Source organism: Marmota monax, unplaced genomic scaffold (genome assembly GCF_021218885.2).
Source record: "Marmota monax isolate L192 unplaced genomic scaffold, Marmota_monax_Labrador192_F-V1.1 WCK01_AAM20220418_F8-fsc00017, whole genome shotgun sequence".
Lineage (NCBI taxonomy): Eukaryota > Metazoa > Chordata > Mammalia > Rodentia > Sciuridae > Marmota > Marmota monax.
In genome coordinates this window covers 23,225,289-23,250,622 of record NW_026695241.1, presented here as the reverse complement: position 1 = coordinate 23,250,622, position 25,334 = coordinate 23,225,289, and the positions used below count along the sequence as shown (strand labels likewise).

General features: G+C 37.6%; 1 protein-coding gene across 16 annotated transcripts in view; it reads left to right on the top strand.

Annotated features, from left to right (window-relative positions):
* Sipa1l1 (signal induced proliferation associated 1 like 1) overlaps positions 1 to 25,334 on the top strand; it is a 367,512-nt gene that overhangs the window by 221,304 nt on the left and 120,874 nt on the right. For 14 of the 16 annotated variants that reach the window (XM_058577710.1, XM_058577721.1, XM_058577720.1 and 11 more), the window contains 2 exons: positions 7,074 to 8,873; positions 24,896 to 25,026. In XM_058577710.1, the coding sequence (XP_058433693.1) occupies positions 7,376 to 8,873; positions 24,896 to 25,026 (1,629 nt within the window). In that variant the 5' untranslated portion in view covers positions 7,074 to 7,375. Of the gene's footprint in view, positions 1 to 5,804; positions 5,929 to 6,075; positions 6,477 to 7,073; positions 8,874 to 24,895; positions 25,027 to 25,334 lie in introns of those variants that run through there. The other 2 variants (XM_058577717.1, XM_058577716.1) reach the window with 2 other exon arrangements.

The following is a 25,334-nucleotide window of genomic DNA, read 5'->3' as shown; positions in this document are numbered from 1 at the left end:
CCAGGGTCAAATTAGTTAAGAAATCTTGTTATTTAATACAATTAGTGGTGAAGAAAGGTTTTCATCTACTAACATGTATTACTATGTGCTAAGAAAGTGATAATTATTTCCTGTTTTTAAATCCTTAATTAATCCCTCTTTTTGTGGATAAATAATTTCAATAATCTGAGCAAAATTTGGGAAGATTTGACAAGTGTGTTCTCCTGTATGCTGATTCTGTTGTTTATTGGTTTGTCCTCCTGGTGTCTATGTTTTACATTTGCTTTTTCCTAGATTGTACTTGGTAATAAGTTGTTTAGTGCTAGGTCATATTTGACTATCAGCTGTTCAATACTACTTCGAAGTATGCAGTATTGGCAAGTTTTTAAAATGTATTTTAAGTGACTGTTAAAGTACAAATTAGTACATTAAGAACACTCAATTGCTTCACTGGCCTGATCTCTTGATTACCTGTTGCCAGATGTGAAACTTTGAATGTTCTTGACAAGTTGGTAAGCCCTGATTCTTTTCTTCCCAATGTTTAATTTATTGTACCTCAGACACTTAGAGTTTTCCTCTAGCAATTCTGATTCACATTTACCTTTTTATTTTACCCCTTACCTTTTACTCCCACTTTATATCTTCCTACTTGAAGCTCCCCAAACCTGTTTGGTATTTGATCAGCTGCTTATTGTGTAAGTTTAGGCATATTTAAATGTAAGAGGTAGCCAGTCATATGTCTTTCTATTCTTTATTTTCCCAGCTGTTAAATCGTTTTACTAATAATTCCACATGCAATTTGCTCAATACCTTCTTTATTTTGTTATCCCTCTTCTGCCATCAAGTTTTCTGCCAAATTTTTATCTTCTTTCCTTCACCCTCAGTTATGCAAAGTATCTTTAAGCTTTTAACGTGTAACTTCTTTCATTGAATGTTTTTATTTGGGAGGCAAGTGTGTCCTCTGGCCAAACAGACACATTTAAAAAAATTTATCTCTAAATTCAATTGTAACTTTTTCTGTAGTATGTTTTGCACCCACAACTTCTATATTCACTTTGTTAATTTCAGCATGTTTTTAGTTTTTACTTTTTTTTATCTTCCTTTTTTTAAATTGATTTTTTAAAATAAATGACAACAGAATGCATTACAATTCTTATTACACATATAGAGCACAGTTTTTCATATCTCTGTATATAAAGTATGTTCACACCAGTTCATGTCTTCATACATGTACTTTGGATAATGATGTCCATCACATTCCATCATCCTAGCTAACCCCATGCCCCCTCCCTTCCTCTCCCACCCCTCTGCCCTGTCTAGAGTTCTATTCCTCTCATGCTCCTCCTCCCTACCGGACTATGAGTCAGTTACCTTATATCAGAGAAAACATTTGGCATTTGTTTTGGGGGGATTGGCTAACTTCACTGAGCATTATCTTCTCCAATGCCATCCATTTACCTGCAAATGCCATGATTTTATTCTCTTTTATTGCTGAGTAATATTCCATTGTATATATATGCCACATTTTTTTTAATCCATTCATCTACTGAAGAGCATCTAGGTTGGTTCCACAGTTTAGCTGTTGTGAATTGTGCTGCTATAAACATTGATGTGGCTGTGTCCCTGTAGTAGGCTGTTTTTAAGTCCTTTGGGTATAGACTGAGGAGAGGGATAGCTGGGTCAAATGGTGGTTCCATTCCCAGTTTTCCAAGGAGTCTCCACACTGCTTTCCATATTAGCTGCACCAATTTGCAGCCCCACCAGCAATGTATGAGTGTACCTTTCCCCCCCATCCTCGCCAATACTTATTGTTGTTTGTATTCTTAATAGCTGTCATTCTGACTGAAGTGAGATGATATCTTAGATATCTAATTGCTACATCAGATAGAGACTAACCTCTAGGGTATATAAAGAGCTCAGAAAGCTAAATACCAAAAAACAAAACAAACAAACAAACAAAAAAACGATCAATAAATGGGCCAAGGACCTGAACAGACATTTCTCAGAAGAGGATATACAATCAATCAACAAATATATGAAAAAATGTTCATCAGCACAAGTTTTTAAAATCCACTTTGTCTCCATGTGTTGTCTTTTTTCAGATAGTGAACATTTGGAGAGCAGAACTAGATTTATCAATTCTGTTTTCCCCACATTTCTGCTTTTTGTTGAAAGGAGAGAATGGAAAGAAGGGGGAAATTCTAGTCTAAAAGTTATGTGCTGATTCATAAATTTTAAATTACCCATGGCACTGCACTGAGATATTTGTACATGTTTCTGGCTCACTTGGAAGAGAAGTTCCTTCTGTCTGAGATGCTACTTCTGTGGAATGTGAGTGAAACTGAGGAAAGCCAAGAAAGGAATGTGAAGGAGAGAGTTTTGCCTTATTGGATTTTCTTAGCTAATCTAATACTCAGGAACCAGGAAGTTATATTTGTTTTAAAATACAGTGTCCTGTTACATTCTGAAGTAACAATATTGACAAGCAATCTAAATCTGTGTGCACAATTCAAAACTGTTTACATGGAAATTTTCATAATTCAGTAGTAATAACTCTGGGTTATTAGACCATTTGAATAATTTTGTACTGGCAAATTTCCTTCTGTTGTGAGCTGGGTCTGTTTTAGAAACTATACCAGAAACATACAGCAACCCATTTTGGATGTGGAAGTATAGCAGTTGATAAAACACTGCCTCTTTAAAGACTGCCACACTGCATTGTGATTATTTCAGGACAGGAACTGTAGTGTTTCCCTCAGCCCTTTCCTACATCTTCATACTAACCTTTAAATTGTTCATTATGCTCTTGACATAAAGTAAGTTTCCTATGTCGTGACTTTCATTCGGTTCCTTGAATTATTTATGGCCTTCACTCCTTTACCACTCCTTTAACAGTCATTTATTTTTTGAAAAAAAAAAAAAACAAAAAAACAACCATTTTATTTTCCCTTTTTTCTGCTTGGTCATTTGTTAACTAATTATAAGAAATAGATACATAAGGATGGTATTAAATAAGCACGTGTGTGGCTTTTATCTGGAGTTTAGGGGGTAGAGTCATGAGAAGAGATTTGGTGGCAGTAGCACAGAGGTGGCATTTAAAGCTGCACGTTATATTCTATCTGGTATGATAACCAAGCAGACATCTGCCCCCACTCCCAGAAATTTCATTGTTCTATCTTTGTTTGCTTATTCAAACAACTAGGATCCAACTAAGTTAGCACCCAGATGTCCATAGGAAAAATTTGAATTCCACTGCACCCACGCCTATTATCTAATCCTAATAATGCACTCAGTGTTTATATGCATCTTAATAATAATGCCTTTGAATCCCCTTCCAAAAATATGAAAAATGGTAAAAGAAGTAAACCAACGATATAACCTGGTATCCTTGCATTTATATGGAATCCACCAATGATAATGAATAGTGGGGGGAAAGGAGAGAGGCAAGAGCACAAGAGGTCTTATCACAGAGGCCAAGCGAAGGCAGTTTCAGGGAGGGGTCAAGAGCAAATGCCTGACAGGGCTGTTTTGTTGTTATTGTTGTTCTCTGGTGGTACTGGGGATTGAACCTAGTGCTATATACTGAGCTACAACCCCAGCCCTTTTTTTTTTCTTTTTTTAATTGTTCATTTGGAGACAGAGCCTTACTAAGTTGCCAAGATTGGTCTTAAACTTGTGATCCTCCTGTCTCAGGCCTCCTGAGTCAAGATTATTGGGATATACCATTGCATCCACTGACAGTGGCTGCCATAAGCAGTAAAGAGGTCCCTGAAAGTGCACATTCAGTCTGTTGGAACTTTGATATTCTGAGTGGCTGACCTGCTGTGGTGCACTGAACCCCACCAGCACTATTTCTTATTGTTGAACAGCTTCTAGTCATCTGAGCTTCCCTTGAAGGGAAGGACTGCTTCCTCAAATAGTCCTAGCACCAGATGTGTGGCCCATGCTCAAAAGAGAATATCAGATTTGGGGAATGATTTAGAAGAGAGGAGGAAGCACTTCTAGAAGAATGGCACTATCAGAAAAGGGTGGAGAGTTAGGTTGGGATAGACTCTGAGTGATGAAAAGATGTTCAACTGGTAGAATCAAACTTATTGACTTGAACTGTGGTTCCTCTAGGTGAGATTAGTGTTTTAGTTAAATGGATTCATCATGGACTTAAGTAATATCTAGAGCTGTGAAATTAAACGTAATAGGGAAATTTTTATATAGCTTGCTCTTTTAACAGATGGAGGTGACATGCTGTAAGTTAATATTGCTCTTCTGTTTGATTTTCTTGCCTTTTTTTTTAAACCATATTTAATGATGCTGAGGCAGGTTTGCTGATATTTAGGAGACTTGCTAATAATTGTCAACATATGTTTGCTATTCCCGTCAACTCTAAGGTATAGATTTTAAGATGTTGTACATCTATATCATAATATGACACACTGGGCAGACATTTTAATTTTCATTTGGTAATAATGAAAAGCATATATTTTTCTATATATTCTAGTCAGTGCCCAAAGTTTATGTTGCACCTCAAAGGGGTTGGACACTATAAATAAGGATAGGAAGAGGAAGGAAGAGGGAGGGGCACTAAATACAGAAAAGAAGGTTCTCATGACTGAAAAAAATCTGTTATTTAACTTAGTTGCCTGTTTCAAACCTCTTCAGTTTTTACAAGCTTAATTAAACTGTGCCTTTCCGTGTGTGCTCATCTATATTTTAAAATGAGGGTAGGGAGACATTAAGATGTCATAAGACATTTTTAAGATGTAATGTGACTCTTGATATTTCTTCTAAATTGTTAAGAAAATTTTATATTTAAAATTAAGATTTTAGGCCAGGCACAGTGGTGTATGCCTCCTGCTGAAGCAGGAGGATTGCAAATTCAAAGCCAGCCTTAGCAATTTATGAGGCCCTGAGCAACTTAGTGAGATCCTGTCTTGAAAACCAAAACAAGTTAGGGGAGGACAAAAGGGCTGGGAATGTGGCTCAATGATGAGTGCCCCTGGGTTTAATCCCTGGTACCCCAAAAATAAATAAATTAGATTTTAAGAATTCATTAAGATATCAAAAGTGAATCAGACAGTTTGGCAAAGAAAATATTGATAATGAAGATGGAACATTTTCAAGTGAATTTTATGTATTGTGTTTTAGTGCGGCCTTTTGTTTCTTCCTACAATGAATTTAACTAAATTGTTAAATTCCTAAAACAGTCCTGCCATAGCCATTTTTTAGAACAAATGAAATGTGGCAGGAATGAGTTTTGATCATGATGGGCTTGGTGTGTTGACTTCTTGAGGAATATACTGGGAATGGAAGAGGATTTCTGTAAGATTGTAAGAAATGCTGAAAGAATCTGACTTTTATAGGAATCTACTTAGACTTATTCCTCATGCTAGCAGATTCATTTTTTTTTTTTTTGGAAGCTACTTTATTGAAATAATCAGGCTGTTTTGAGATGGACAGGTGTGTGCCTTTTGGCCTCATTGGTTGTTTTTCTTTTCATTTTGTGAGGAACAATTCTTGAGCCTTAGCTGTGACCACATATGCTGAGGGAAGCAACAGTTAGCACATTATTCCACTTAAAGGCTTGCAGTTGAAAGAGGAGTATGTAAAGTTCTGGAATGTAAAGGAAATCATAACAGATCTCATCTGTAGACAGGTAGAAAGCCCAAGGCCAGGTTTAATTACGTAGCAGTACAAAACCATTATCCTTTTCATAAGAGGTGGGGAAGAGGAGTGTGAGTGAAAACAATGGGCATTTATCTGACCGGCTGCCCAGACCCAGCCTGCGCAAGCTCTGCATTCTGCAGGCAGCATGCATTTTTTGAAACACTCCTAAATGTTCCAGCTTTAAATAGCAACGAGTCTTCTAAAATGATGCTGTGTGCTGCAGGAGAAATGAAAGTGGCCGCCTTGGAGGCAGGAAGCCGACTAGCGAGATGCTTAATTATCATGGAAGTAAGTGCTTGTTACTGTTGAGTGCAGCATGCAGTGAGCGGGGGTCCTCCTCTGTGTCAGAGTGTGATTTGTAGACAATGCCGCCCTGTCAGCTCAGTGCTGGTTCAGCAGCATCTTTCCAAACATGTATCTGGCAAGAATTTAAAGGCCACCTCTTGTGTAATTTGTGGAGTCTTGGAAAAGGCTTCTCTGCCTTTCTTTTCAGGATGTACGCAACCATGCAGGATTTTGTAGTCAGAATCTGTGCCTCCTGCCTGACGTGTTCATGAGGAAGTTCGTTTTCCTGCCCGTCACCTGGAAGGATGCTGACAGTTCTCTGAAATCTGTTGGGGGATTTGGAGAAGGCTGCCCAGAGCAGCATTTTGTTTCTGCCGTCGTCATAAATTAGTGCTGATGGGGTGGATTAGATTGTACTATTGAAGGAAATGCAGGCATTTTGTTAATTAGTGTGATACTTCCAGCTTTAAGAGTAGATGAAACTAAGGAGAGCTTGGGAAGAGGTCACAGTGAATGCTGGTTTCATTCTGCAATATTCCTCGCTCATCTGGGTAAGTAATAAAGTAGGGGAAAATACAGAAGAATGCTAATGGATATAATGGCTCCTGGAAAACTCGTTTATTTTCTCTCTGCTGTATTTGCTCTTGCCAACTATGTTAAGCCTTTGTAAGGAAACAAGTATTGATTTTGAAATATGGAAGGAGTTTAAAAGTGTGCATTATAGCATACTCAATAAAATGATTTTTCAGTTTTAGTTTTGTTAAAAACTGACTTTGCATTGCTCTAATTATCTGATTTGGTTGGTTAGGTCTCAAACTTCTGGTCAGTACAGTGGCTCATGATGCTGTACATTATTACAGGTCATTGGGGGCAAAAGTCTGTACTTGGGGTACTGTGATGCCCCAGAACATGTTGTCATCTCCATCTCCAGTTTTATGAAATAGTATATTAAGCTATTTAAATATATTAAATATATTTCAATTTAAATAATGGATTATATTAAATGACCTTATACTCTCTTCTTTCCTGCAAATCTGATTTACTAAAAATATGGATCATGGAACTCTGAACCACAATTTTGGAAATTGCATTTTTATTTTAAAATGTGTTTATGAAATGCTTATTCAAATTGTCTTTCTCTTTTTCAGAGAAAGTATGGAATCATGGCAATCACAGAATCCCAGTAATAGAAGTTCCATTCAGTTTTTTCTGAAAGAAAGCCATCTATTAAAGTGAAGGAAAGAAACTGTTGTGGATTACAATGTTTTGAAGATCAGGATTTTCAGTGATTTGAAAATAAAGGATCATTTGGCCTTTTAAATGAAAAAGCTTAAGATCTCATGCAACCCTTGTATTTTCTGGAAGCTGTTCTCCAAAAGGGAAGTGCACATTTAAAACACAGATATGATGGTCCTTTCTGTAGGGATTTAAGTCTCCTTGCTTTTACATCATGACCAGCTTGAAACGGTCACAGACAGAAAGGCCTGTGGCCACTGACAGGACCTCCGTTGTTGGCACAGATGGCACCCCCAAAGTCCATACTGATGACTTCTACATGCGCCGTTTCCGGTCCCAAAATGGCAGCTTAGGATCATCAGTCATGGCCCCGGTAGGGCCTCCTCGAAGTGAAGGTTCTCACCATATAACCTCGACCCCCGGAGTTCCCAAAATGGGGGTTAGGGCAAGGATTGCCGATTGGCCTCCAAGAAAGGAAAACATAAAAGAATCTAGCCGTTCGAGCCAGGAAATAGAAACCTCAAGTTGCCTTGAGAGCATGTCCTCCAAAAGCAGTCCTGTGAGTCAGGGAAGTTCTGTTAGCCTCAGTTCCAATGACTCAGCCATGCTGAAGAGCATACAGAACACCCTGAAAAACAAGACCAGACCATCGGAGAACATGGACTCCAGATTTCTTATGCCTGAAGCCTATCCCAGCTCCCCTAGGAAAGCTCTCCGCAGAATACGGCAGCGGAGCAACAGTGATATCACCATAAGTGAACTCGATGTGGATAGCTTTGATGAATGTATCTCACCCACGTACAAGACTGGGCCATCTCTGCACAGGGAATATGGTAGCACATCTTCAATTGATAAGCAGGGAACATCTGGAGAAAGCTTTTTTGATCTGCTAAAGGGCTACAAAGATGACAAATCTGATCGAGGTCCAACTCCAACCAAGCTCAGTGACTTTATTGTTGCCGGTGGCAGCAAGGGTTCCGGTTTCTCTTTGGATGTTATCGATGGGCCCATCTCACAGAGAGAGAACCTCAGGCTTTTTAAGGATAGGGAAAAACCACTCAAGCGACGTTCCAAGTCTGAAACCGGAGACTCATCCATTTTTCGCAAATTACGCAATGCCAAAGGTGAAGAACTTGGGAAATCGTCAGACCTAGAAGACAACCGATCAGAAGATTCTGTCAGGCCCTGGACATGTCCAAAGTGTTTTGCCCACTATGATGTCCAGAGTATATTATTTGATTTGAATGAGGCAATTATGAACAGGCACAATGTTATTAAAAGGAGGAATACTACCACGGGAGCTTCGGCAGCTGCCGTGGCATCCTTGGTCTCTGGACCTTTGTCCCATTCAGCCAGTTTCAGCTCCCCAATGGGCAGCACAGAGGACCTGAACTCCAAAGGAAGCCTCAGCATGGACCAGGGAGATGATAAAAGCAATGAACTTGTAATGAGCTGTCCGTATTTTCGGAATGAGATAGGTGGAGAAGGTGAAAGGAAAATCAGCCTGTCCAAATCAAATTCTGGCTCCTTTAGTGGGTGTGAAAGTGCCTCCTTTGAGTCTACCCTTACCTCCCATTGCACAAATGCGGGAGTGGCAGTACTTGAAGTGCCCAAGGAAAATTTGGTGTTGCATCTAGACAGAGTGAAAAGATACATCGTGGAACATGTGGATCTTGGCGCATACTATTATAGGAAATTTTTCTACCAGAAGGGTGAGTAGAGATCCTTTTTTGTTTATTTTTAAATTTTCTTTTGTTGTCCTCTCTGGAAATAAAAGTATTACATATTAAATATTTTAGCAGTGTGACATAAGATTTGCATGAATTCGTATCTTTCTCAATGGTAAAATATTTAAATAGCTCATTGCAATTTTTTTTTTTGCATTTTTTGAGTTATTTTTTCCTTTTGGTATATAAAGATCTTATATATTAAATATTAATTTTTAAATTAAAACATTTGACTTAATGAATAAAATTACAGTCTTTGTTGTGTAGAAGACTTTGTTATGTCACCTTTGGGGATAAATGTGTAAAGTTGAAAACATTTTAAATACCGCTTTTTTTCTTTAGGGATTGCAAAAACAATCTTACTGCTCCCTTTCATTTTTTAGCACTTTTGCAGTTAGTATAGAATTGTTTCTTTGCTGCCTCAATGTTTGTATTTGTAAATGGGAATTTTAATATATTCTTATCTAGAGGAACTTTAGTGATGAAGAATTAGATTATTTGACAAAAGCCACAGAGCCTATAAGTTCAGAGACATGAATCAAGTTAAATTCCTTTCTTGTCCTTTTCTTGGGGGAAGGATGTAAAAAGATACACACACACACATGTATATATATACACACACACATACATATTTGAGATTATACTTTACACAGTCTTACCTCCTACTTCTAAGAATGGAACTCTGATTTGTTGAAGAACAGTGTAATTCCTTAAGAGCTTTCTAATAGAATTTGTTGAATTTCATTAAAATTGAGGGATAAGTTTCTGTCATCCAGGTCCCCAGACCAGGAACAGGTGATCCCCAAGGAATGATACACACCTGTGTCCACTAGCTGGCTATGCAGTCTCTGCAGTCAGGTGAGGAGACCTGTGGTAAGAGGCTGCTATCTGCACACTTGTTACTTCCCACCTCCTGTTCTGGGGTTTTGGGGTTTTGAGTGTTATTTAGGTTTATTTTTCTGAATGAAAATCTTTTTTTTTTTTTCCAGATTTTTTTTTTTCCCATCTGAGTCTTAAAATAACTTTATGATTTTGGAGTAAAATTTATCTGAAGATTGTTTACATGATGGACCCTATTCAGGAAGGTTTATTGACAGGAAAAAACCTTGTCTCATTACTATCTATGTTGTGGATCCTGGAATCAGTTATAATGAAAATCTCAGTTTTACTTTCAAACTATATTTATTTTCTCAGAATAATTTTTTGGAGTTAAGATTTAGAAACTATGTGTTTCTTTCACTCTTAGAGGGCAGGATTAATCAAACTTGCCCTCTTGCCATTTGGGACCAGAGGTTCTCTTTTGGGGTGAGGGATACCCTGTGCCTTATAGGATTTTAGCAGCATGCCAACCGATTTCTTCCATCCCTGCAGCTGTGACATCCAGGTAAAATTGCCTCTAGCTGATGACTCCTGCTTTACTATGCCTGAGACACTTTTTACAAGTATCTCTGAGCTGTTCTGATGGCTTTGAGGAGCCATCTTGCCTTCAGTGTAACTGATATTGACATTGTGATGAACATGAGAGAGAATGTATTAGTTTTATCTTATTTATATAGTAGTGGGCACTTTTTTTCCTACTAGCTAATATAATAATAATAATAAACATTTTTGATAATTTATGTCCCAGACACTATGCTAAGCATTTGATATGATACACACTTTTTCATTTCAATCTCTTGATGTCCATGAGGTAGATACTATTGTTTTCAGATGAGAAAACTGGGGCCTAAGTGATAATGCTGTCATGGAACTAATAAATATTGGAGCCAGGATTCCACGTTTGTTCTCTTTGAGCATAGTTGTATTCTTAATCACTATTCTTTGATCTCTACTATGTTAGAATGAAGGGAAGGAGGGAATCTTACTTAAGACACTTTATCTTTCAAAAGTATAGAATAAAAATTTGAACACTAGAGTTCAGAGCAATCCTGCTTACTCATAACAACTCATAATTTTATAAGCCATTAATTCAGCAGTTGCTTATCTCTTACCTAGTATAAACCACAAGAGCAAAAACAGAGATACCAGTAGATCAATCTCAGGACAGAGTCTTTTTCATAATTTTTTTCTTATTTTATTTTTTTGTAGCTATCTTGCCCACATCCAATCCAATGGCTTTTTTTTTTAGTGACTTGCCTGTAGTAAGCCTTCCCAAAGTCTTCAACTTAGCTTTCATAAAAGCAGTATTTATCTTTTATACTCATATTTCATCAACTTTCATAATAATTAAATTTCATAATTAAAATAATAAGTCAGCTGCCATCGTCAGGTTTAGGAAGATATATCTGACTGTGTCAGCATGAAGTCCAGCTGTTGGGAGCATAAAATGTGTGTGGCACTAGAGATGGCCCACATATGCCAGTGGACATTCATCAGCATGGTGTTGGAGGAGCAGTGAGCAGTGGTTAATCCAGGAGGATGGTCCAGAGGAAGCCAGTCACAGAGAGCAGCTGCTCTAATAGCTGTACTTGGGCCACATGACTTAGAAACTACCACTTGATCATTTGTCATAATATTGTCATATACCACAAATGATGACTGAATAATGCCCTACAAAGCAGAAATTAATTCCTTATAGTATAATTATGTTACAAGTTTATATGTTGTCTGCACTTTTTCTTACAATATAAAATATAAAGAAATAAAATGCTCCCACAATTTTTATTATACAACTTTGATTCACTGAAATTAATGCCCTAACCCATTTCCCCTGATCAGGACCTTAAATCAACTTTTCTTTTTGAAGGAGTACAGCAGTGTCAGATGGGCTTTACCCTCCAGTGCCACAGTGTAGCATTCCTGACCCAGCTGTCACCTCACTCTCTTCATCTCCAGTTTCCATTCTGCTGTTCAGTGCATTCCTGACTTCATTGTAGCTAAATCTCAAGGGAAAAATTTATTACTAATAACATTATAGCAACATTGTGTGTAAAACGTGATGATCATATTCACCTGATGAAGCTGCAGTTCCTTTAATATAAGATTATTATTTTACAGATTTAAACTGTAGAGTAATTTGACTCCAACATATTAGCCAGATCTATTGCTGGAAAAGTACTGGACCAGTAGAAGAAACTCATGGTTTGGACTTACAAAAGTTAGCAATATGGCACTGATGGCCATTTTTGCTAGTGTGTGTGGTCATACCAAGACTCACACAGGATGAAACAACAGTAGTAATAGAGCCAATGTTTATAATGTTATTACTTTGTGCTTTTTGTAGATCTCCTCACTTGATTCTCCTAGGACTCCAAAATGAACCTGTTCTTGTGAGCAAAGTTCAAGTGATGTGACCATGCCCTCCTTAGGGAGGCAAGGACTAAGCAATAGGATAGGATTCAAATTACCTGGTCATCTTCCTTTGAAGATATACATATTTTTCTCTTTAGTTTTTATTCATCACTATAATTAAAGTATCAAGGACATTTGTAAGTAGAAAATACTAAGTTGGGAGTAATTCAGTGTTGCCTGTAGATAGCATGACTTGTTGAGGAGGGGACTCTTCCTTATTCTCTGTTGTCCCCACAGAGTCTGAGGCATGTTTTGAATCCCATTCAGAGGTTGTCGTCCCCTGGCAGGCAGGATCTCCTGGGCTGTGTTGGCAGTGGTGTTTGTTGAACCATGGTCAGTGGTGTTGACAGGCCCATCTCTATACCATGTGGGGCATGGCTCAGAAAGTCAAGTTATTGAAGATGTGGTAGGGAAGGGCCTCTGCCTGCTGCCCAGTGGATGGAAGAAACTGCTGTTACAGTTGAAGCTCATCTATGAATATTTTCCACTCCTAAAAAAAGAGAAACTGATGCTTGCCCACTTAATTATTCTGGTAACTCTAAGACACCAAATTCTGTTGTTCTTACTGTTCATTTCCCCCTATAACTCTATGTGGGGCAGTTTGCTGGGCCCTTGGATTACCAGTTTGAAGAGACAAGCTGGATTTCAGTTGCTACTATAAAGTTCAATTTTCTTTATTTACCTCTCACCCTATTGTAATCAGCCAACTTTAACATACTTTATAAGAATATTTCATGTAATTTCCTGTATACTAAAGTGACAGTTTTGGTAATTTTGCTATCAAGAACCATCCTTCAAATTCCAGTCTGTTAAATGAGCAGCATTATGCAGCTGTTTTGTAAGTTCTAGTGAATTATTTTATAGTAACATCAGAACATCAGAAAGTAGAAGCAAAAAGAAAAATCGTCTAAATTGAGACCCTGAGAGCCACATTAGCTTCACAGTTCCTGGCTGAACCCTGTAATAGAGCAATTGACAACTAAAACCACAGCACTGTACAGTAGTTGTTATGAAATATACATTATGTTCCTAAGAGATAAAAAAAAGGACAAAAAAAAGATAAAGGTTTTTTTTTTTTCTCAAGCGTTTTTGTGCATATAAATACTTTATGGAAGAGGGAGGAACATCTTCAGATACAGTACCCTGGATAATTAATTTTGTCATTTGATGGTACAGGTGTGCTCTGTCAGGTTTCTTTGTGCTTATGCTAACAATTAGTCAGTGGCTTCAATTTCATTCTTGATGTGGAGTTAATTTTTTCATTGCTTCAAGTAGAGAAAAAAATGAAGAAACCTCTCAGATGTTGCTAAGGCTGACCTGAGCCCAGGTGTAGCCAGCAAGTCTTTTCAAGTTAGAACACCTTCCTAAAGTAGGCAGATCTGGTACACCACTCACCCAGTAGTCTGCCTGCTGTTAAGGCAAGAGCCATGATTCCCATTTCGCAGATTCAGAAACTAAATTTTTGAGTGGCTAAGTCACTAGCTTGACATTTAATAGCTAAGAAGTCTTATTTCCATTTTAGATAGGAGGAAGCAGAAGCTTAGAGAGGTTAAACCTTATAAATAGAGGAGGCAGTGCCTTATGAAAAAAAAAGGAGGATGAAAACATCGGGGGACAGTGTATAACTAAATACATTTTTTTAAAAATCTGTGCCTGTTTATGCTCCCCGCTCCCCTTTATTTTCCTAAAAAAAAAAAAAAAAAAAAAAAAATCCTTCTAGAATATAGCAAACTTTGGCTTGAGGAAAGTACTATAGATTGCCTTAGAGTTCAGAATTTTTTCAGGATATTTACCCCAAGAGTAGTTTTCTGGCAGGAGTAGTTTTATGTCCAGTTAAGTGGTGAGCTCCAGTCAACAAGTCTGAGCCATGTTGTGCTCTGTGCTCTTGAACTTAGCAGTTCATCCTGCCACAGTTAATAGTGAAAGATCTCATACATGTTTATAATCTATTGTTTTAATGCACTTGTCTCTCATTTTTTTTTTATTAAAATTACATAAACTATGTCTACTTCATTTATAGGTTATTAATTCTCTATTATATATTTCTTTGTAGGGAGATTTGGACACTAAACGTGTTTTTGAGAAGCTAACCTTAGGAATGGGTTCTGCTGCCATTTTTCTATGCACTCATGGCTTCCAGTGGCAAGCAGGCTATTAGGCATCCAGGTTTTATATCTCCGTTCCTTTGAAAACAAACATACTGCCTTTCCTTAGCTGTGATCACCTAGTCTCTGCACCTTTAGCACACCCTGGATGGTAAGGCATTCTTAGAACCTCAGCTTTGGTCGCTTGGAGGTTCCTGGGAGTGGTAACACGGACTGTGCTTTGAGCTGCTCTTCCATGTGTTGTACTTTAAAGTCAATATAGACCTCTAGAAGGCCACACCAGCATGGACACTTGACTTTATTCAAGGTCATCTTTTTAAGATGAAGTCATATGAAAATAGTTTGTTTTGCAATAAAACTTATGATGAAAACATTGCTCATGTAGAAAGTTCCATGTTAGAAATTTCTTTTAGAATTTGGTGCCAAAAATTATTTTCTAGCAGCTACCAAACACCTGACTTTCTGATGATAGGTATTTTTTTTTAACCACATCTACTGTTTTATCTCAACTCCTAGAACCAAGTTCAGTGCTCAGCTGTATAGCCTTCATCATAACATGTTTGCTTCAACATTCATCTTTTATTTTCCTGTTATCTGATTATCATGGTTTATATGTTCTTTATGATTAGTAACTTCAAAATTTTTTTATGAAAAAAAGATATGTAGTAGACATTTATATTCATATGAAATACCTCTGTTCCCAGGCTTTCTCCTCATCCACCTGATGGCTGTCCAGTTGGAATTTCTAAGGAATGTGCATAAATTGACAGTCACCATTTTTCTCCTTTAATTACTCTCCTTCTGTAAATGCCTCCATTATCATTAGACACTTGGATGTGAAACATTGAAGCTTCAACGATCTTTTCCTCTTTACTATTCTCAGCCTCTTATCCCTTGGCAAGTCCTCTAGAGTCTACATATGAATTGCAGCTAACTTTTTTCTTGTGGTTGAATTGGTTGCAAGTTCTTCCTGGAAGGAAGGAAGGGAGATGAGGGTGTTGTACCTTCATGACTGCCAAAAATGAATGAATGCTGCAGCATGCCTGCGTGGTTTGGGGCACTGGTAAACAGAACTGACCCTGTGGGGCTTGCATTATAGTGGAGAGGAACAGTAAACACATCAGACAAAAGTGTAAGTGGGCTTGTTATAAAAAATAGTCCAGAGATACAAAAAGGAAGCTCCCTGCTAATTCCAGTAAATTCACTTGACTCCTTCTGTACTTACATCTTACATACAAATGCAAAATTATTATCCAGTTTTCTATTGATAAAAGTGCCTGATCCTGGTTTCCTAGTTTCACTTTCCAATACTACAAAGAAAGAGAAAGAAAAAGAAAAGTGAGGGAGGTGAATGAGAAGCTTTGAACATTATTTTTTTTTTTCTGATTTGAAATGATTTCTTAAAATCCTTACAGTCTTTTTACTCTGTAACTTCATTTAGATATGTGGTAGAATTCCTTGATTTCTCCTTCACTTTTTCCTTTTATAGCTTCAATGTCTTTCTGTTTTTGTTCCATACTCAATTTTATCTTCTGGATGAGGAGTTGGTATGTAGCTTTGTACATTCCATTATTCAGTATTTTCACTAGATTTTATTTTTGTAGTCATATTTTTATCCCTCAAGAATTCAGTATTTTTGTTTTCCTATAGTTTTTCACAATCATTTTTCTTTATTGTAAAAACCCTCTGTTTCTCTTTTGGTATTAATTTAAAAACTTTTTTCTAAATTTTTTCCCTTAAACAACATATATGTTCTTAATTATATATTCTGCTTTTTTTTTATTGTTTCTCTTCTACACTATTGGTTTTTCCTAATTGTTGAGAGATCATGATTACCTTTATGACTAAAGCCTAGGTGCATTGATGTAGGTGATGTGGGTTCCCCTGCCACTCTGTGGAGCTCTTTCCCTAGATGGCCTCCCTAGCATGGGAAGGCTGAGGGCTGATGCTGGTGGAGTGGTATGACCTCTCTACAGGGAGGTGGCACTATGGGATGAGAGATCTATGAGCAAGGTGCAGGATAGAAACCCACCTGTTGGTGTATAAATTCTCATTTTTTCACGTGTACGGGTTGCAGGATCACATTGATTATATGGCCACATATATACATACAGCAATACAAGTGTCTATTTATTCTGCTGCCCTTCCTATCCCCCCCCACCCCATTTGAATCAAATGTATGATATGTCAAGATCATTGTATTGTCATGAACAACTAAAAAAAAAAAAAAAAAGAAACCCACCTGTTGGTCTGAGTTAAAAGGGCTGTTTTATGTTCCACTCCCGCATGGAGCTGAGATTCCTTCTGCCCCCTCATTAAGCGCACTGGAATAGGTTATTTCCCCTTCCTGTCTTATGCACCTGACAGGCTTGTGCCTATACTCCAGGGTTGTGAAGCCTTTGCAACCCCTCGTTCTCAAAGGTGCAGGCACTCTCCCAGCACTGAGTCCAGTAACCCTGGCACTCTGGGATGCTTTAGGAGGCATTAGTTCATTTTACAAATGAATGAATGTTTGGTGCTAAGGTGAAATACATTTATTGAGTTACAGAGCCTGGAAAGGAATAGTAAACAAATCAGACAAAATACATATAGCTTCAGGTATGATCAGTGAGGATCTTATGTGCATATGGCCTTCCTGAATAGCATCTTGCAGATTTCTGAAGGAAATGAGACCACAGGTAAGTCTTCATGTGGTCATGGTGGTTTTGTGGAAATTAACCAAGACCACCAATTAATTGCCATAGACACAAAATGCCATTACTGGGACTGATTTTTACCATTGTAAACTTTAGCAGACACAACTGATGGTAGGTTTAAGATCGCAGAATGTATAGCATTCTCTTGACTATTTTGAATATTTACATGTTTTAATTTCGAACCTTTGTTATAGGCTAAAAATTTTCATTTGATAGTTAAATTAAATTTTTAAAAGATAGTTGTTAGCCTTAGACTAATGCTGGTCAGAAAAGAAAACAAACTCTCATGGATCTGCTAATCTTAATTTTCCCTGTATAAAATAGGGTTTTCCTTTTGTTTTTGAGGTACTAGGGATAGAATACAGGCCTTGCATCTGTTAGGCAAACATTCTACCTATAAACTACACTGTCAGCCCTTTTTATTCTTTATTTTGAGACAGAATCTCACTAACTTGCAATCCTCCTGCCTCATCCCCTCTACCTTGGATTACAGACATGTGCCACTGTGCCAAACTTCTCGATATTTTTTTCCTTTAACCATTTAGACAGAATTTATTATCGTCAGTATAACTTCATAATAAAATTTACCTGTTATTGTCAAGATAGAAGTCTGTTTGGGACTGCTAAGAAAAATGCTGTGTTAAACCCCCAAATTCCATGCAGTTTTGCAAGTAGATCACCCCACATTTTAGTAGTTACCAGTATAAAGAAGAATTTCAACCTCAAGAGTCATACACACTCTGTAAGTGCAGGCAATTACTCTTACACAACAATAATTATAAGTTTCATACAGTGCTTTGGGACAGAAGTCTGGCATGTGGCCAATCCTCTTTGTAAATGTCCCCATCCATTACTCTGACCTGCTTTTGATTATGATGCAAAGTCATAGGCTACTTAGTTCTCATGGACCTCCACCCTTATAATTAGGATAACCCCTTTGGGAACCAGAGACTGGAAATCTCTGAGTGGTGCTCTTCCTGAAAACATTTATTCTTTAAGCGGTTATTCTTTTACTACCTTCACTTTGGCAAACCTAGAGTTCATTTTAAAAGCAGAATACTTATTATTTTGTTTATTTAATTCTCCTAACTTTTAAGTTATATTCTCTTTCTAACATAGTTAATAGTCATCATAAGATGTAATAAGTTTTACAAAACCAAAACATTTGAACTTTGTGAACCCAACAAGCAGAGAGAAATAGTTTCATAGAAACTCATGCTGAGTGGTCTAGTTTCCAAATTCTCTGTGTAATGGAAATATTAAGGGTCAGAGTTCATGTCTATGAACTTCTAGCTTCCCAAGTAGGCTGTTTTTACAAAGCACGTTAAAACTGGTGAAATAGCTTTAATTCAGGTAAGGTCCATTCTTTGGTCTGCTGACACATAGTGAGGCTCAAGTCTGTCTGCTTGTTATTTGTAGAAAACATCCCTTTTCTGCAGTGATTTGTGTCTTTTCCAGAGAAAATTGAAGAGTTTTTTATTTTCCCTTCTGTATAGTCAGGGTAACTCTAAGATTAGAATGTGAATATTTTTGTGACTTTAGCATATATTGCCATTCTGCTTTCTAAAATGGTTGGTTCTGATCCACATTGCCGCCTTCATGTACGAATATATTACAGCTTCATCCCAGGGCTGATGTTCCTTGTTTTTCCATTTCAGAAAAGTTGTTTCTAATTCTGTTAGGCATGAGATAGTAACTAAGCTTTGTTGGCATCGTGCTTCTTTGCTTTGGGTTTATAATGCTTATTTTCCCTATTTAAAAATTTAATAATCATACAGAAGTATGTTAACCCATAAATTATAATTGTATAAATTATTTATTAAAAAATTAAAATGTATTTTTATGTTCATGATCACTCTCAGTCTAGATTAAGCTGGTGTCCCTAGGGAAATGTACAACTAAAATATTAATACACAGCCTACAGATATCATGAAAACCAGTATGAACAATCCAAAATTGCTGGTTGAAAGCCTCTAACTCTGTGACTCTATTATCCTTTTCTCCTTTACAGTAAAATGCTGGGCTTAATCTTTTTCCGCCTGTGTGCAGGTGTGTGTGCAGAGGTGATTTGACTATCATATTGAAATCAGTGGAGCTTTGACCTATTCACTATTTCTCATCTTCAAGATTGTAAAAATTTTGTTATTATTAATATATCAGCCAAAAATACAGGTATTAATGTGGAATCCTAGTGATGGCAAAAGTATTTATCAGCTATACCAGTGGAACTAACATACCTGATGACTGCCTGGAAATGCTGTTTTGGAAATACTAGCTAGCACTGTCTTTTCAATTAAAACAAAGTGTGGTCATGTATGAGGCCCTGGGTTCAGTTCTCAGCAACACACACACACACACACACACACACTATATTTGCACAAATAGGTACATAGCACTCTTTATATTATCCCTTTTAAAATTCAAAACGTAGAACTTATAGAACTCCAGGTTAAATACACGCTGAGGTATTGAGTAGAGCATTGAAAGTGGAGGAGGAATCAGTCATGTATGGATGTGTTGTTGGTACCTTTGTCCCTTAACACAGGAAAACCTTGGCTGTATGGCATATCAGGGAATAAAACATTGTATGTGATCTGACTAGATAAATAGCCTATCCCTTCAGGCATCAAATTTTAACTAGTTTTTATTCTTAATAAGATTTTAGAAATTTCTGGGAATGTAATGCTATATATAATGGCTAAGAAAAAGAGCTTTGAAGTCAGTTGTGTTTCAGTTCTGGTATATATTACTCATGACTTGTCCTCTCTAAACCATAGTTGCCATATCTGTAAAAAAGAAATATCTATATTTTCATGGTTACTTGGTAAAGTGACTTGCTTACCTTTGCTGCACTGTATCATTCGAACATAGTGATTGCAGTATTGGTATTGGGCACTCTGGTGGGCCAGTTCTAAATCACTGTATTTGGCAGTGTGATATCAATATTTCAGTCCATTCAGTAGCAGCTTTAGCCAACCTCCTTGAGTCTTCTGTTTCTCCTCACTTTCCCTTTTCTTCCTCTTACTTTCCTCATCCTGAAAAGTACAAGGAAACAGTTTCTCTTCCTTTTTCTCACTCCACTCATCCATAACTCCCTGTTCTTGTTCCCCTTCCCTTCTGATTTTCCCAAATCAGAAAGAAAGAGCTGAATGTGGTTGGAAGGGCTCCCTGCAGCTGATGACTAGCTCAACTAGACAAAATAGAGGTAGATGGATGGTAGGGAAAAAATAAAATATGCTGCATCAAGGAGCAAATACAGAAGTGCTGCCCAGAGGCCAGGAGGCTGTGAGGGGGGTACTGCCTTCCAGTGAAGCTGAAGGACAGGCAGAGCCAAGAGTTGCCAGAAGGTCCAGGCTGAGGATGTCAACTCTAACACCTTTGTCTTGAGATCAAAGTCTAAAAATTCTTAAAATTCAATTTAAGGTGACTTGCTGAACTATTCTCTACTGGATGGCAAAATGCTACATTATATTTTGAATTGGATAAATTTGTGTTCATATAGAAAAGGTTCTTTTTGTTTTTGTTTTTTCTCTTTATCCATAATTCTTAGAAGCAGAAAAATAGTTAGTGAACCAAAACTCAACTTTTATTATAAAAACAATTTTTAAGTCAAGTTGACTTTTGAACAAGTAGAGTCTAATCATGATAGTAGTGAGTTCAACACTAGAAACTGGACCAAAATCTTCATCTATACCAGTAGAACTAACATACATGATGACTGCCTGGAAATGCTGTTTTGGAAATACTAGCTAGCACTGTCTTTTCAATTAAAACGAGGTGTGGTCATGCATGAGGTCCTCGGTTCAGTTCTCAGCAACACACACACACACACACCCAATATCTGCATAAATAGGTACATAAGTTAAAAGAGATCTTTCCACCATTATCAAACTAGAGATGGGTTTATCTGAAGATAGAGTTTAAACAATATGTTTGAAGTTAGTTTATAATTATCTCATTACCATTCCCCCAACTCAGAATTTACTACTTCAGTAGCTAGGGAAAATTGCACAAAAATATACTCAGGTTTTGATAATGACACACATGCATACACAAAGTTTGAATGATAATTTATTAGTAACAAAATATTCTTCATTTTTAGACTTTAATTTAATATTTAAGTTTATTATATATTGGGTTTATTTTTTAAATCACACTGTTTTTATCTGCCAAGTAATAATGAAATAATTATTTAATAATTATATTTTCATCAATTTATATATTTTGTTTTGTAATGATTCTATATTTTTGTATTTGTGGCGTATTAAATATTTGGATTCACTATTTTATTAACTCTTAACACTTTTAAATCAAGTATTAGTGTTACCCTTTCATTTGCACCAGTGTCCTTAAGGGGTCCTTCAGATGAAACCTAAAAGTTGAGAGGATTTAGTCAAAAGAAGAAGTGTTCTGGCAAGAACGTTCCAGGCAGTTTTTCAGATGGAAAAAGAGTACAGTAAGTTTTCACAACTGAAAGACAAGTTGGTGCTCGGAATTTGAAAGGATGAGCAAAAGGTTTGAGTTGAGAATGGCCAAGAGGTCATGAGCAGGTTTAGGGAGCCATGGAAAGTCTGAGACTCTTCAGGAAGCCAGAGGTGGACTTTAAGTGTAGCCGTGGTCAGTCAGACTTTGCATTTTAGATGAATCATTGTACTGCTCTGTGAAGTTGGATAAAGACAACCAATTATTACACTCAGGAAAATATCCTAAGTCATAGGCAGTAGGGGGAAAAGTGGACCAATTTGAGAGATATTTAGGAACTAGCATTCACAGGGCATGGCAGTGGGTCTAGCCAGAGCACTCACTGGTGAATTTGGTAGCAGTTGCTGACATGGGGCCTGCATGAAGGGTTGTACTGGGTATGTTTATGTGGGAGGTGATGCATTCTCTTTTGCAGATTCCCGTGGGACAGAGAGTTTTCTGTTAGGTGAATGTAGAGACCTAGGCCTTAGACAAGTCTGGAGCGGACATGGAGACTTACAGATGTTGTCAATGGTGGGATGGAAGTGAAGTCTCTGAGTGGATGGATATTCAAGGTGAAAGGGAAAGAAAACAGCAGGAGTAGCCTAGAGTGGTACAAGGAAAGTCAGAAGCAGGTGATGCCATAGAAAGGAGAAAGAAGAGTGCTCCTAGGAAAAAATGACTGATTATCTGCTCTAGATGCTCTGGAGAGTTTGCGTTAAGGTAAGAACAAAAGTACCATTTGCTTTAACTTTAAGGTAGTCATTGGCGACCCAGATAGTGGAAATCAGATTTTAACAATTCTAATGTGAGAAATTAGGCAGGTTTTTCAAGTTTTCAATGGAAGAAAGAACCAAAGCCCTTGGGTTCAGTGGCTTTACTGAGTACTTTTTGTGCTCACTACATGGGAACCATTGGTAATGTCCAAAGCCCTGACTAAAATACTGACAAAAACCTTCCCTTAGACAAGGAGCACACAGAGTGTAGCTTACTAAAATGGTAGAATATGGGGGAAAAAACACAAATTTCTTCTAAGCAATTATGGTAGAGTATTTAGCTATGGCATAGTAAACAACCCAGCAGGCCCTCTCTGTTCAGTGTTATCTCCTCCAATTTACCCTGGCTTATCCAGCCAACTTACCCTGGCTCCTTTTCATTCTCCATTCACCTATCATGCTGGAGCCAGGGTAAGTTGCGTAAAAACGACGAAGGGGACTTTAACCTGATGGTGATGGGAATGTGCAAGGAGAGAGGGAGGCAGTGAAGAGAGAGGGTGACCAAGGAATTGGCATTCCTGGAAAGGTGGAACAAGAAAGGTATCAGGAGCTAGATCTTGGATTGGAGGGAAAAGGAAGCAGAGTCAGGCTGCAGATAAATTTGTGAGTGGTGATAAAGGAGGAGGAAGTATTTTGTGAAATAGACAGCATTGTCATTGGCTGAGATTGAGGAGGTAGGTGATGGGGAGGCTAATGAGAACAGAGGATGTGTAAAGCACTGAGGGAGCGGAAAGGAAGCTGACCAGGGAAAGCTTGAGGAGAGGACTAGGACGAGTTGAGGTTTTCCGTGAAGAGTTAATAGTGGCCCTGTGTCTCCACCTGCCCTTCTTGAGGTACATGGGGTATATTTAAAGAGTTTCTAGAGTTGGTTGTGACTGATCTGTAAAGTGCAAGGAGCAGATTATAATGAATGCAACTCACGCTCATCTTTGACACATCCGCTGTTGTCCTGTAGTGCAGTGTTAAAACATCCTCTGAGAGTATTGAAGTGTGTTAATGGAAGCTCTTTGCTCCTTCAGTAAGTGGCCCCAGATTGCTGTCTTGTTTTTCTTTAAGTTCTTGTCCGCTTTTTTATACTATTTCTGTCTCCTCCCTTTCTGTTTTCTTCCTTGTTGTCAGTTGTTCTATCACATTGCTGTCTGCATGCAAGTCTGTATCAGCCCTACACCCTGGACTTTGTCAACATCTGGAGTTATCACACCTCTGAAATAAAGCAGTGGGCTTGAAGACCAGACAAGCAAGCTTATTAGAATTGTGTGCAAAGTAAGAGTAAATAACCTCTGAGTGTGATTCTCATGTGCTGTGCTTTGAAGGGTGTACATGAATGTTTGTACATGAATTCTGTGACATTTATTGGGTTGTTTCTCAGTTGTCCATAACGAGACGTTTGTTGCCTGTATTCCCATTGTGTGTTTTTCTTATTTTGAATTTCCATGGATTATAATATTCTTAAAGAGCCCTCAATATTTATGATTTTTTTCTTGTAATTGTGCTTTAGTATTTATACTTTTATACATTATCTAAACTTTAAAACCACATGATTAGATGTGTTATGCTATAATTTTTAATTATTCACATGGATTTTCAAATACTTATATATTTTGTATGGAAATAACATGAATTTTCAAATAGTTGTGCATTTTGTATGCAAATAATGTACCATTTCACAAGTTGGTCATTTAGTCATTTCACGTGTAAAGGAACAATGTAAAGAAAATATTTTGGAGGTTTGAAGAAAAAGTTATCTACTCTCACTTTTCATATATTTCTGTGTTGTATGGATTTTCTCATCTGTGAACATCTCATATACATAGCAACAAATTTGATTTTTAAAAGAATCTTATGCATTTAGGTGCCCAGTAAATATCAACTCAACACTTTTTATAAATTAATTTAATTTTGATCCCCACCTTCCTTCTTGTCAGATGAAAAGTAAATTTGACACCAGTCATGTGGAGACTTTTCCCTGCTCCCAAGGATGTGCCTAGGGTTGGGTTGTTGGGCAGTTGTGTACACTGATGAAAGGCTCCAGACTCATCATCACCTGGTCACTCTGGTTGCCTAGGAGTTGCCTGTTCAACCAGCCCACACAAGCCCTTGGGTTCAGTGGCTTTGTTGAGTACCTTTTGTGCTCACTACATGGGAATCATTGGTAATGCCCAGAGCCCTGTATTCAGGCTTCTGCCTCCCTGGGGCACTCAGAAGCTCAGTTACTCCATCAGGCATCTTGTTCCCCTCTCCAAACTGGGGACATATTTTTAATCTGGGGGGAAATCTTGCTCTCCTCAAACTCTACTCCCAATAATTAAAAAAAAAATTAGTGAAAACTAAAATACTGACAAAAACCTTCCCTAATCAAGGAGCACACAGAGTGTAGCTTACTAAAATGGTAGAATATGGGGGAAAAAACACAAATTTCTTCTAAGAAATTATGGTAGAGTATTTAGCTATGGCATAGTAAACAACCCAGCAAGCCCTCTCTATTCAGTGTTATCTCCTCCAGAATGAAACCTATGTAGCCTTAATTTTTTAAAACTCATTGAAGGACACCTATTAAGTGTGCTTACATTTTATTGATAGAGTAATTTCTGAGTGGCGATAGTAAATACTGAGCAGAATCTAATATTTGCAAGTGTTAAGTAAATTTTCTGACTTGGTTTTGTCTTATTTTACCTAAGAACACTGGAACTATTTTGGGGCCGATGAGAATCTTGGTCCAGTTGCTGTGAGCATACGAAGGGAAAAACCAGAAGAAATGAAGGAAAATGGATCTCCATACAACTACCGAATGATCTTTCGAACTAGTGAGGTAAGTTCTAGATAAGAAAGATTTGAAGCTTAATTGAAGTAGGAAAAAGTAAAGTAGTAGAAGTTGCAGAGCAATAGCAGATTCAATAGCACAAGGTCACAGTGTCCTTGGAGCAAGCAAGGCTCCTCCTGTCTTCACACTGGTGGCAATGGAGGCAGGCCAGGTGGGTAGTTCTGGGTCCATTCTGCATTCTAGCTCTGGATAGATGCAGTAGATGACAGGCAGTTCTGATTCAGAGAAAGATCTGTCTGTGAAGTGTCACCTAAGGGATCGGAACCTTCAGAATCACAACTGGGCGTTGCATAATC